The sequence below is a fragment of the Fonsecaea erecta genome (assembly GCF_001651985.1).
Source record: "Fonsecaea erecta strain CBS 125763 chromosome Unknown Scaff2, whole genome shotgun sequence".
Lineage (NCBI taxonomy): Eukaryota > Fungi > Ascomycota > Eurotiomycetes > Chaetothyriales > Herpotrichiellaceae > Fonsecaea > Fonsecaea erecta.
Window position 1 is genome coordinate 2,846,822 of NW_017387245.1, and position 13,758 is coordinate 2,860,579.

Sequence of the window (13,758 nt, forward strand, 5' to 3'; positions counted from 1 at the left end):
AGGAGAAAAAATAATGCGGCGTCGACGTGTGCTTACTCCCAATGTTGAGGTAGTCAGTCATTTGCTGTCGAAGCGAGTCTCGTCGTCGTTCTCGTACTCAGCCAACACCACATGGCTCCGGTTCAGTTCTTGCTTGATGTGCTATCCTGCACACCCACTGCTGTGCTCCGATTCGATACTTCTCCAAGGGCTGTTGTCGACACCTTCCATGTGCTAGTCGCACCAAGCCTGGTAGTGATTGCCCGTACTCGATTCGTGACATGTCAGTCAAGAGACCAGCAACTTTCCCACCTTCAGCCAATAGTCGTACAAACAGAAAGAAAACGAAGATCCCACAAAAGCATGTTCCATCATGATTGAGTATGCCTAGAAGCCTCTCACGCTCTCTGCATCAGGTGCCTTTCTACCAGAACCCCGCGTGTCGCTCGGTGTGCTTATACCCTCTCGGCGCAAACCGCAGGTGTGTCTTCATCCCACCAGCTTGACTCGCGCTATCGTCCGGTTGGACTGACTCTCCAGAGCCAGATGGTTTTTCATCGTCAACAAGAGGGATTCTCGCACCACCCAGGCCCAGCAGGTAGCGATTTCCCGACTCATCAATCATTACGTGGGCCTCTGTGTTCATGCGCACACCAGGAACGTACTGTTGCATCACCGAGGCTCCGCCGGCAGCCGTACTGTTGTTCTTAACCGTCTGAGATCGACTTGGGACTGGAGAAGGCTCCTGGCTCGCGTTAGGAAGCTGAAGGATAGTCTTTGCTCTCGGGCCAAGGATTGCTTCGAGTTGCTCAACGTGTTTTCGGGCCTCGTCCGCCAGGCGTTGTTGGGTGCCATAGTTTCGCAGACCGACGAAATCCATCCTGGAAACTGTTTGGATCGCAATGTCGAGCATGGAATGGATGGTAGTCATATCAAGAAGGGATTTCCCGGTGGTTTCCGCGTCAGTAAGTTCCCCGATCTCCAGAGCCTCGTTCGTTGTGAGCACATCATTGATCCCTTTATGAACAAGCGACAGTTCATAGTGAATATGGCCGCCGTCTGCAAGGTCTTTGTAAGCATTTTCGGCGCCTTCGTATCCTTGCCAGAGTCCCTTATCTTCTGGGTGAACCCGGAACTGAAGGTTCTTTGCCTCTGTCACCTTGAGCAGGATGTCTTGGCTATCCGGAAGACTGCTGCTGTGGTAGCTATCTCGTTTTACGACCAGGTTGCGAACCTGGATTTCAAGGTCATTGGGCTGTCGGAACACCAGCATCAGCTTGTCACGCCCTGGCAAGACATAGAGAGATTCGACAAAAGTGCTGACACTCTGAGCGACGGTCTCTGGGGGGTCCAGCCACTTCAAGGGCCCTGTCAGCGTGGCAGAGAGGTCCCAGACCTGAGCCGGCACATGCATGTTGACATCACTGATGGTGACCAGGCCCTTTCTCAATTCGTATCTTCCAGATTGGTCTACAACAATCTGAAAGTCCTCGTTCAAACGACTTTGGCAATGAAATTCGTAGCTGACAGACTGTGGACCTGGAGACGCATTCCAAAGTTTGCCCTTGCTAATCACATTCCCAGTGTTTGCCTTGATTTCGAGGACACGGTCGATGTCTGCACCGTTCGACGTCAAGATCTTGGTGAAACTGGAGTGGGTCGGCGCTGCTCCAGGATGACAATCAAAGTATGATGACCAGTCCTCAACACTATGATAGATGCTGTCGCGTAATGGCTGCCTCGGTGTGACGAGAACTTGGCCGAATTGCAGCTCAAACCTCAACTTGCCGCTAAAAGCTCTGCTACTCTCAAACGCTGGCTCCAAGAGAGAGATGAGCTTTTTCGTCTGCATAATTCGAAGGTCGCGTGCCACTTGTCCCTCAGCCGACTGTTTTTCCACTCCTTGTCGCTTCCATGGGCTCATCTGCTCTCGCTTGGAAGAGCTTGTTCGTGATCTTGGTGGGATATTGGTCGAGGTTGGATATGCGTCTGCCAACGCCGCAGCGATGCGCGTTTTCTTCTCCGCGTCCGTCTCCCGCTTTGCAAACGTCTTTCCAGGATTTTTACCCTGTTGGCGCATTGTAGAATGAAGTTTGGGTGACCGTTCTGTCGCCTTTTTGTTCGCTGCTATTGCATCTTGCAATTTTTGTAGCGTCTCTACTCTCACGGCATCCTGATCGATTTTCGGAATGAACGTTGTAACGTAGTCAGATCCTTCTTCGCTGAATCTGAGCCGTGCCAATTTCGAAGCAGAGGATCCAGACATTACATCGGAGTGCGTATGTGATTCTGACCGGGTAATCTTGGGTGGGAGAGGCTCTGCAGGATCGCTCGATTGATTAGGATTACCATCAGTCGTGTTCGTAGCCTGAAGCACTACGTTGCATTCCAGGTCTGGTGGCACAGTGGGAGGATGGCCAATACTAGCAGGGGTCCTCAGGTCGATGAGAGGGCTGTAAGTGGATCGCGATTGTTGACCTCGAAAGCCACGGCTCCTCGACGCCCCCTCGGAGTAGTTCCAGCGGGGCCTTCCAGTTCCTCGCTGATAGAACTCTCCTGCTTGTTCCCATGCCCAAAATCCCTCCGGTTGCACAGGGCGCTGGCTTTCAATGTGGTCGTAAGTGTGACTAGCCCCAGGTCGTCCGTCCCCGTGGTGACGGGTGTACGTCCGTCCGCGATAGCCACGCGGAACTCTCTGCCCTCGGCTATACCGTACATGCCCGTACCCACCAGGATGGAAAGCAGGTCGTCTGTAAGGTGCAACACTCGAGGCCTCCGGAGTCATAGACGCAATATCTGTAGCCGAGGACGAAGTCTCCTGAGCTTCCGTCGGTTTTTCGACTTGAGGAGAGGACTTGATTTCGCTACTGGCACTTGCATGGGATTGAAACGGAGATGTGTCGACTGTTTCGTTTGATTCGCCTCCATTGTCGTGATCTTCTTGGTGTCCAGGCGAGGCCTCTTGATACAATGCTGTAGGTATCTCACCCCCATGATCTCCGTGCGAAAGAGCCGAAAGAGCCTCAGATTGCGCTTGGGGCCCCCTTGTAGCTTGGTCCATGTCAACTTCTTCTGATAGATCGAACAATATGTCGTCGTTGCCAGCCAGACGCGCAGACACAAGAGATCCCAGTATCTGAGGCGCCCCGCTTTCGGCTTCCATCAAGTCCTCGTCCTCCGACGGCAGAACTGACCGGTTTTCTGTGACGTTTTCAGCAGCTGAGGCGACGGATTTCGGCATAGGAACAGGGACAGATGGCTCATCATCCTCGCTGTCTGACTCTATTGCAACTCTGCGGCGCGTCGGTGGTCCAGATTCAATCGGTGCATCGGGGGCGACGTTCGGATTTGCTGATTGCTCAATGTTTTTCGACCAGGCGGCGATTCTCGCATCAGAGGGTGTTTGGGTCGGAACGGAGCCCGCGTTGACTGCTGAGGTTGAGTTGGATGTGATGATAGGATCCATATTCTGTGGATCTCCAAAGCTCTTATAGACCTCGGTGTCCCAGATTTTGGAGGCTTGGAACGTAGCTGTGGGCTTATGGTCTTTTTGGAGATTGCGAGGTGTGTGGAACTCCCTCCTCTCCGAATCCCATACACGAAGCTCTCCAATGACTTTCCTGTAGAGGTTTCGTTCCAGTCTGTTGACGATTACGCGTTGGTAGCCTGGGTGATCGGCGCCCATGCTCACAAATTCTATCCTGGAATCTGGGTTATTTGGTGGCCAGATGAGGAGGTTGCCAGTTGCCGAGAGCGGTTTGTTGCCGGACTGTTTATCAATGATTACCTGGGAACAATATCAGTGACGAACATCGCAGTCATGGAGGTGGCATACGAGTAGTGGCTCGAGCCTCAGGAGCTTTTCGCGGGCCAGTTTGAAGTCTCCTTGGAAGATCCGGTATCGCTTTTCAGCTTCTTCAGCAAAAAGAGAGGAGCCTGTCGACTGTGTGATGTCTTTTGCGTACATAGGTGGAAGAATGCCGATGTTCCCGTTCGCAGGCTGCCAATAGGTGGTCAGATGAACCAATCCGTCCAGCACATAGTGATCATCGGCTTCCTCGTCCGACTGATACTGTAATAGAACATTTTTCTCGGCGCTCTCTACGTCGTATTCTTCTGGGATGATGTCTGGCATCACCGTACCTTCCACTGGACGAATTCGTGGCTCATCGTCAAACCCGGGTTGATTCGATTCATGATGCTCGATGTAACCAGCCATACGAGCAAGAAATTGCGACATGGAGTGCTGATCATGTCGGTCGACGTCTGCACAGAATACCTGTAGAATGTCAACTATCAGCTGCATTCCGATCTCACCAGATCTTCGAGAGCTACCGACCTGGTTGGGAGCATCAAAATAGAAGAATGCCGCCGCCTCAGGGCCACCACGAGCGTCCCTATATCAGACGGTCAGTTTACTGAGACTGCAACTTGCGGTCAATTTTGAGGGACGGGAAGGTGTACTTGTCATTCTGGATCAGCTCAGTCGACTTGAGGAAAGTGTCAGTGAAGGAAGGAACGCGATAACCTTGAAGCCCAAACTCACTGCCAGTTCGCTATATTCATGGAGCGACCTCAGAATGATCGTCTTCTTCGCCGCCATTTCCTCAAGTGAGCACTCCCACACCGCACCCCGTCGAGGGTGTTTCCACGGCCCTGCGGCCAGGAAAGAGTGGTTTGGAAGGAGATGAGGAGTCAAGCGAGCATCGGTATTTGTCCTGGGCCGGAGGAGTTACACGAACGATATGCTGCCAGGGGTAACAGGACCCTGTTCAGAAAGGGACAGCAGCTCGTCGTTGGTTGGAGCAGGATCGGTGAATGCGCGAAGATGTGACTGCCGCAGTTCGGAGAAACCTTTCGCCGATAGCACCCAGATCTCGTATCTCAGCCTTGCGCCAAGCTGCGGGTGGTGGATGTTGTCGTCGCTAAGCATTCAGGAGAAGGAGGTGAAGAAATAGAATGAATGCTTCCCTGGATGTGCGAAGCAAGGATGGTTATAATGGACGGGCGTCGCTCGCCTTTCATGCTGCGCATTGCCGGTGTCCATCCGTTGCTCCTGTACTATCCATGCAGGCTCCCCCAGGCCATTCTACACCGTTGTTTGCCTCTCAGAGGAGCGATGCCGCCAAGGCAAATAAAGCTGCCGTTTGCTTGTCAGACAAGAGTCCGTCAAGCACCGCTACGATCACGTGTAAATCTCAAAGCACAATCCTTGGTGAGCGAACTCTTCATGGTTTGACTGGTGGGTGGTGGGAACAGGTGCTGTCTATTAAGAGCCTGCTCTATGTATGTTGCTGTCATCACTTCGTATAGTCATGTCAAATTCTGTGCAACACTTTAATCTCAGACGAATCGTCATCTCGAGGCCTTTGCTGAATCTTTCCGCCGGTGTTTCGTGAGCACATTCTTCGTGGGGCTGCGGCTTCTCTTCAAAGGTTCTTCGTGGGCCGAAGGCGGTCTCGAGACGTGATCTCTTCGTGAGTGCTGTGCTTGGCCTTGAACGGGATCGTGATGGTTGTGATTCACAATATCTTCAAGCTTCATGACCCATCGCATCCGGCCTGTCACTTCGGCCATCTCATCTAACTTCTGAGTCAATGCTTGGTCGTTGTTGTTCGCAGCCTGGCGAAGATCGGAGATGGCGGCGTCGACTTCATTTCTGTAGGCCTTGAAATTCGACGTCAGTCGCTTGGTCAGCTCCTCGAGCTGGGCAATGGTCTGGCGTTGCTGCTCGGCAATGATCTCCAATTTCTTCTGCTTTTCCAAATCATCCTGCTGTCGTCGTAGCAGAGCGTCAAAACTGCCCTTGATCTTTTCCAACCCACTTTGATGTCGATCGTAGTCCACCTTTCGACAGGCGACCACGGTTTCGTACTCGACTTCTTTCTGAACAGCGAGAGACTTCGCCTGGCTGGCTTGGTCCCTCCAAATCTCCTCATTCGAGGTCGCGGCCACGGCTTGAGCCTCTGCCGCTGCAGTCTTCAATTTTTCTTTCCTCAGCTCTTCTCGGAGCTCTTCGACTTGTCTCTCTCTCCGTGTCAGCTGCCGAAGACTCGCTTCGTGAGACTGCTCGTAGTTGCTCGTCCGATCCTGCAGTGATTGGTTCCGTGTCTTCAAGGTCTCATTCTCTTTCTCTGCTTCCTCAAGCCGTGTCTTGAGCAGTTGTTTCTCGCGGCGTAGACGGTCAATATCTCCTTGAAGTCGCTCAATTACTCTGCCTGACTTCCCAGTGCCGGCGTGACCGATGGCCGATGACCAGGGCACGGATTCAGAGGGAGAGGAGTCTGAAGACGATAGAACTGGCTCTTGGTCAGCGGAAAGAGCGGGATAATATACACAGGCGGTGAACGTACCAGAACGCATCATGGAAGCACTGGATACTCGACCCGAGGCAGAGCGTCCCCCATCTGGCTGGTTCTGCTCCTTGAGCACGCCATTCACTTCGGGCATAGTCGATGTCACATTCACATCAGCATGGGCGGATGACGACGTTCCTGGTGTAAAAATTGAGTCAGCGTCATCCAGGGACTGTCTAGTCGGTGCAGCTGTAGTTCTGATGCAGGTAGTAACATACTCAGACCACTCTCCAGTCCTGCGTCTATTGGAGTCGCGGAACTTCTCGAGAGACGTGACTTCCTCCTCATGACACGCCTTGATCAGTCACCTGCAATCTCACAACTGGCAGAAGGGGTGCCTAGAAATTCGAGGCAGGTGTAACGGCAACAATGGCGACTGCGATGGATGTCCCCGGACTCGGAGCGCCAGGACAAGTGACTGTTTCGTGGAAGCGACGCGACCATACAAGGACACAATATCTCTCATTTATCAGCGGAAAGTACAGACTGAGAGAGACTCCTTTCTCGGATTTGTGATGATGGCATTATTTGTTTGAGATCAGCCGTTTGGGTCGGTGGAGATGGCCGGGTCAGCAACGCCCGGGAGGTTCGGGCAGCCTAGCAGCTTAGCAGCCGGGGGGACGTGTCGACAGGCAAACCCGGGCCACCCACGCGTTGGGAACCGCGCCGAGCGAATGAGGGCTGGCTTCCCTCAACCGCCCCTCAGGGCTTGTCTCTCCCCTAAGCCTTTTCGGGGTCGAGATGCCTAGCAGATCAACACTAATGCCAGGGGTAAAATGGACACGCCCAAAAAAACCCAAGTAACGCACTGTCCAAAACTCCGGAGAGTGGTACCAAGTTGATGAAGACACATTTCATCTACAGAGTATTCCGTATTTCCACCCGGACGCCTTGCTCTAGTAGCCTCGCAAATTTCCTCAGTCCAAGAAACTACACGAGGGTCCTTTTAATCAACTTAAGAACATGACAGCAGCGAACACACCTAGCACCAAAGCAGCAGAGCTGCCCAGCTGCCCAGCTGCCCCAGCGTCCGGCACACTTGTCGTCGCCGCCGCCGTAGGAGCAGCTGACGTGGAGCTCGGTGGGCTCTCGCTGCTAGAGGAAGCGGAAGTGGAGGTCATGTGTTGGGTCACGGCGGGAATAAAGCTCGTGCTGGTGGTAGCCGACAGGGTTGCAGAGCTATCAGTGAGGTCAAACTCAGTCTCTTGGGACTTCGACAAGTGAGCTGTAGGATGACGAACTCACCTGAAAGTCGTGTTGCTGGGAATTATGGTGCTTTTCCCCAACGAAGCGATTGCAGTGCTCGTGGTGCTGATCACGCTGGTGGTGGCATTCGTGGCGCCCGTCGTTGTGCTCAGACCCGAGTACGAGATGGTCGACGTGCCACTCCCATCCGCGATCGAGAACAAGCCGCTGTAGTTGATCGAGTCCTGTCCCTGCGTGATCTGAAGTGCGTAGTCCCTGCGGTTGGCGTCCATCAGCAAGTTGAACTTGTGGGTTGTGGGTACATGGGGAGAAACCACATACGATGCGGTCGCCAAACTCTTCGAGACATCCCAGACAAAGAAATCTTCGGTTACGCCATCGGCCAGCGTCGCAATCGTCTTGAGGTCATTCGGATCTCCTTCTCGCAGCGTTATTGTGACAGGTGAACCATCTCCGCCAGCCCACGAAATACTAAGCAGCTCGGATTTTCAGCACGCTATACTCCCCGTTGCCTCTGCGAAATAGCGTGTACGCACTTATAGGATTGCCCGGCAACTACCAAGGCAGGGACAGAAGTAAATGCGATCCTCGCCTGTGCAAGGGCATGGGTAATGAGTGAGGCGCTCAGCAAGAGCAGCTTCCCTGACAGCCTCATTTTCGCCGGTAGGGTTGACAACTGAGCTGGTACGGTACGGATCAGCACTTGCAGCTTCGACCAGCAGGAATTGCAGATGGAATGTCAAGGACAAATGTCAAGTGATAGAATCTAGAATAAACGGAAATCCAAAACGAATGGACGGCGGTCTCAAAACACGCCTATCAAGAGGTATATCCAAAGAACGACAGCAAAGGAAAAAAGCGCGAGAAGAATGCACAAAGTCACCAGCAAATAACCAGCCCCATTGTTTCCGCCTAGAAATTTCTTTGCCTCTGCGAGGAGAAAGCCGAGATCACGAAAAAGTCCAGATTGCATCTATTATTTGAAAAGTGACGCGTAGAGCCAATAGCCGACAAGTAGCACCAGGGGAATGCTAGCCAGTTTTCAACTGGGTCAATCTTGATGATCCACCACGCAATTTCAAGCGACTCCGCTTCTCCAGACGAAAGACTGAACACGATGCCGTCAAGACGAAGGTCGAGAGAATGGTAACGAGGACATATGCCGACCGTACACCCTAGTGAACCCGAGACGAATTGCTTTGTGCAGGAACTGTGGCCGAACATGAATTGAAACAGTCATGGACATGGAAGCTGCGGCATGGCAGCCTACAGCCGAATTCAGAACATGTCCTGTACATGTGGCGGCGGTCCGCCGCATGGTTTCCCCTCTGTAACGGAGGGAAGCCATTGCACTGCTCCGTACACCGGGAAAGCGTCTTTCGTGTTACGAGGAACCACTGGCCGCGTGGAGACTGATATGGAAAGTCCAGAAAGTGCAGAAATCGGCACTTCGTCACCAGCCGGAGTTCGAGCTTTCCAATTCAAGGCATCCCGAAGCAAGGGAGCAACCGACCGCGGCGAAAGATCTCGAAGAACACCTCTCGACACACCTGCTGCCAGTGTATGAGTCATGGAGATCTCCCCACGGACCTGCCCTTCAGGGTATCCGTTGGGATGGAGCATTGTGACATTGGCGGGGTTGAATTGAGCATATGTGCCGATGAGGTTGGGTGCGGCGGGCCAGGCGGACACTTCGTCAGGAGCATCCCCCATAAAGAAGTCAATGCAGAAGCTCGTGTTCAGCGGGAACCGATCCACAAGCACGCTGATCGACCACTGTCTGTTGAGGTTGTTAACACGGAGCTGCCTCACCAAATCAAGCGAAACATGACTGAAACTCTCGGCTATACTCGAGGATCTTCGCCTGTTCTTTCGCGTTGAGCTGCTGATTGTACCATTTGATGAAGGGCTGTAAAGCGAGTTGACTGCAATTCGTACGTTGTTAGCTAGTTCATCTGGACTCATCTCCCAGTCTGGGAGTTCCGGATAACTGTAGCCGAATGTCCTCGTACTGCGGACGTCATCAGAGGTGAACAACGTGCTGCCATCATCAGAATGGAAGGGCGCCAAAGCTATAATCTGTTAGTTTCCACATCGTCTGCGGTTCGGGTGACACCGACCGGTTGTTCCCGAATCGACAAACCCAACATTCTCGTAGTACGATCCATATGCATTCACGGTCGGCTGAATGTAGCTGTCCGGATACAGCGCTTGCCACATGGCGAACAAACGATCGACGTTGGCATGATGCAACCAGAACGAAGGGTCAAAGCCTGCGACTTCTGGGAATTGCATGTGACCATACCCTCCTATGCTGTTGTGGATGCTGTTGTGAATGGACTCGATATTGTTCGCTGTTAACCATTGCCCACCGGGCCAGGTGCATGAGAACGTGGTGTAATTCGTCACAGACGTGAACATTAGATACGTCAATGCTTGGATTCTGGAACACGGTGCGTCAACGCTTGTTAGCCCTCGAGATTTGACAGACTCACGCAGGAGCGTTGGCCAGCAACGCCGCAGTGGCTGCGCTTTGATTGCTAGATTTTGTGTCTGGGCTCCACCAGCGAACGGTTTCAGAAAAGTTGGCCATCTACATGTCCATAGTGGTCAGTACATTGTCGAGTGTCCAAAGAGATGGGGCAGGTCCTACCGGATCGGAGAGCGGAAACCCATTGCCTGCGGCATCTGACTGGAAAACATAGGTGTAGAGAGGATTGTTTACTGTCTGCCACCCATTCGGAGTGTTGATGGAGATTTGAGGCTCAGAGACCACGTCAGGCAATGCTGGATAAACAGCCCAGTCCCAGTAAGGAACCCGCAAACTGAGTGCCGCACTCGAATATTCGTCACGTTGATCATCGGGATAGTGGCTAGCAATGCCTTGCGCATACTGCCAGATCAATTGCTGTAGAGCGCTGGTCAGCAGCACCTCAAGTACTGACATGAAAGATGAGAGTTACCTCGAACAGTGCCACATACGGTCGGTGCCAGGTTGGAAAGGGAGTTGCAGCGTGCGTGCAAAATCCTGGATAGCTACCGGTGCCCGAGACACCGTCCCAGGGGATTCGAGGGAAACCATGAATGCCTGCCACTTGGTCAACATGTGTGCAAACAATGGCTGCTCGTTATTGACCTGAGACTTGGAAGTAAGACAGCTCTTCTGTCTGGTTCACGCTTTGGAGATCTATCAAGGCGAGGATGAACAAATCAAAAGCCGGGCCTGAGTTTGCAAAGTCATGGATCTCGTATCGCAAAGGTCGTGCTCCTGTAGTCGAATTGACGCCCCCCAGTGCACCAGTGATCTGAAAAGCAGTCAAACCATCACTCAGGGACAGAACCAGGAGGAGCAGCGGTGCGAATTGCCCTCTGCAGCAAAACGAGAAGAACAGGGAGAACATGGTCGGGAGTGGTCGAGATGAAGGGACCTGACGAAGACAAAGGAGTCACTTTGCAGGGCGAGCATCCTTTCATAAAGCCGGCCCATGTTACTGGGGGTTGAACCAACAACATGCATCTCCCACACACCCCGAGGACCTCAAACGCAAGGATTGTTTGTTAGACATGCAGATTGCCAGTCTCTGGGACTGCACACCGATGCTCTGGGCCCAGTGGCACGGGCAGGTGCATCCGTTCCCTCCAGGTGCATTGTAACAGTGGTGCAGCCACTGTGGGTAGTTCGAAGGGGCACTATCCATGATGCCCAACATATGCAACATATTCAACGTAATTCCATCTGAGACCGCCTGCGTCGTCGGTTCTACACGCCATTTGGCTCTTCTTTGCTGGCGACATGAACGACGCCAAGGTAGCAGACGGGGGATATACACAGCAAACGCCCACTATTCTTGGCTCAACCCCCTTTCCTCATCAGCGTTCCACAGTGTTCTGCCGATATAGTGAACCCCCGGCGGAGTCGGTGCGACGGGAATTCTATTGGTGATACGGCACCAGGGCAGCTGCTGGAGGCGAACAGGGAGGCTCTCTCATCAGAAGGGTGCACTGCAAATCGCCTCCTGCAGGACCTACCTGTCTGATTCTGGGATTCTGCACCCGTTCTAGGTATGACAGAACATTGTCAAGCCAGGCAAGAGAAAAGAAATCGAAGTGCGGGATGCAAAGAAAGTTGAAGATCTGTGGTGGACGAGCGGCTTGGCCCGGGCTTGAGCCACCTCGTCATTTCTGATCCGCAGGTTCCTAAATAATTCTTCGGCTGGCGCGGAGTTACGGGTCCTCGAACGGCCCTCACCAAGACCACGAAAATACCGCGCGTTGTCGATAAAAGAACTACTTTTCACTTTTGTCGCCTCTCCGTTGTCCTTTACTCCTCTGTATTCGAACGAGCCTCATCCCAGAGAGCAGAGCGCAGCACCTCAGAATCCGCAGGAATAGCCGACTCTCCGTTTGTCGAGCCTGCACCATGGTCGAATACGTTCCTGCCCCCTCGGACCTGTCGCGTCTTAATCCTATCCAGCGGTACATGCAAAAAGGCCAACTGGACAAGCAAGACTATTTCTACCTATGCCTGATTGTCCTCATTTATTTCATGGCCAGGCCGAAAATCGAAGAGTTCTTCAAGTGGTGGATGAGCCCCAAGGCGCTGCGAGAAGGCGAACAGGCTCGAGCAGAATACATGCAGAAGGCCAAAGTTGGACCAAACGTGATACGTGGAATCGAGTCGACGAGCCTGGAGACGATTCCTGAAGTCTCGGTCGATACTACCTCGGGCACCAACGTGGACAAGAAAGGCAAAGTGGTAAACCGGAAGACAAAAGAGAAGTCCGGAGCAGACAAGTTGTTGGACTGGGAGGACGAGCCGGAGAGGAAGCCTACGGAGGGAGACAAGGCGGATATTGTGGCATGGCTCGACAAATGGTCCAACGAAGAATGATCACAACTCTCGAGCTGTCCACCTTGCATCTACTCGACGTCGAGACTTTTCATGCCGCAGAACGCACTCGACACACTTCAGATTTGAGATACACAGCATATGTCAATATATGTCAATAGAGGCATTCCACTGCCAGAGGCAGACACCGACTAGTGTCACTTACCCCGAGTGCAGGTGTCGGGGTGTCAGGCTGGACGACAGTGGTCGATCATGATTGACAGTTGGAAAGCCAGAGGTTAGACATCTCGCTTGAGCTTGCGTTACTTGAATATCTGCCAAGATGAGCGGACACCTCTCGACCTCCAAAAGGCTCAGAACATCGCAAGCCTTTTCAGGCAATGATGTCCCGGCAGATGGGGGCTTCTTGGTCAGCCATTCTGCTGTATTACACGTGTTTTGGATATAGAAGAACATCGCTGCGGAATTTTCGCACTCGACCCGTTCCTCCATGACAGCCCCTCTCTCATTCAAGCCCTTCCCAGCTGGTACGGACGCTGATGCCCTTGGGCCACAGACCTTCTTTCCTGCTCTGAGCTTGGGCCGATGTTTGTGTGTTCCGTTTATCCACGCCTTTTTTTGGCCGTGATATGGACTTCTCTACTCGACAAAGGATGAGCTCTGACGCGGCACATATTGTCAACATTGACTTTGCACGGAGGCTGATCTCGACGCCACTCCAAGTGACGTTCATTTTGGCATCGAGATCCTTTAAATAGAGACACTACAACGGCATTTGCCCGAAACGCCAGGATAGTAATGGTTCCTATACGCCACTGTTGCCAAGGCGAGGCTGTCGCCCCTGAAGCAGTGGAAGGAAGCCGAAAACTCGTCAAATTTGGTGATGGCACTGACCTCCTCGCACGTCATTTCTTTCCGATATGTCGTGCAACCCCTCGTCGCATTTCTCCAGCTTGATCGAATAACACATATCTCTTGCAGGGCTGGTGCAGCTCGGGGAAGTCGTGAGCGTGCCCATCCAACAACCTCTTCAGCTCTCACAGCCCAGTCAGTCAGAGCAGGCCAGCCTACCACTTTCGACTGATTCGTCTACCTCTAGCATGCACTCCGGACGCAATACCGTCCAGCCAAACCGGTGTGAAGCTGAAGAAAAGCAGCCTTCGAACCATGTGTAGACGTGGATTCTAGATCCTCATCGAACCAAGCCACACGAACAAGAGGGCAGCTGAGCTCAACCGCGATTGGAGACTCGCGGGGAAGGGCTGGCTGAGGTGGAGCATCAGCGTTAATCCATGGAGATGGCATTTGTGAATCTGCTTCCACCGCATTGACCTCCCATTGCTCGAAGACCTCGTTCAACTAGTCCCC

General features: G+C 52.9%; 3 protein-coding genes across 3 annotated transcripts; 1 reads left to right on the plus strand and 2 right to left on the minus strand.

Moving 5' to 3' along the window:
- Window positions 1–403: 403 nt before the first annotated feature.
- Window positions 404–4,582, minus strand: AYL99_02786 (hypothetical protein; the record flags this gene model as incomplete). The annotated part of the gene is made up of 5 exons (XM_018834302.1): window positions 404–3,766; window positions 3,815–4,258; window positions 4,319–4,376; window positions 4,444–4,469; window positions 4,526–4,582. The coding sequence occupies 5 exons, from the start codon at window positions 4,580–4,582 to the stop codon at window positions 404–406; spliced, it is 3,948 nt and encodes a 1,315-aa protein (XP_018696926.1).
- Window positions 4,583–5,334: 752 nt separating this feature from the next.
- AYL99_02787 (hypothetical protein) lies at window positions 5,335–10,942 on the minus strand (the record flags this gene model as incomplete). The annotated part of the gene is made up of 14 exons (XM_018834303.1): window positions 5,335–6,278; window positions 6,333–6,473; window positions 7,318–7,514; window positions 7,581–7,796; window positions 7,863–8,012; window positions 8,078–8,222; window positions 9,092–9,321; window positions 9,392–9,450; window positions 9,480–9,613; window positions 9,662–9,984; window positions 10,037–10,134; window positions 10,195–10,449; window positions 10,505–10,629; window positions 10,678–10,942. The coding sequence occupies 14 exons, from the start codon at window positions 10,940–10,942 to the stop codon at window positions 5,335–5,337; spliced, it is 3,282 nt and encodes a 1,093-aa protein (XP_018696927.1).
- A 1,019-nt stretch (window positions 10,943–11,961) lies between these two features.
- Window positions 11,962–12,432, plus strand: AYL99_02788 (hypothetical protein; the record flags this gene model as incomplete). The annotated part of the gene is made up of 1 exon (XM_018834304.1): window positions 11,962–12,432. The coding sequence occupies one exon, from the start codon at window positions 11,962–11,964 to the stop codon at window positions 12,430–12,432; it is 471 nt and encodes a 156-aa protein (XP_018696928.1).
- Window positions 12,433–13,758: the final 1,326 nt, after the last annotated feature.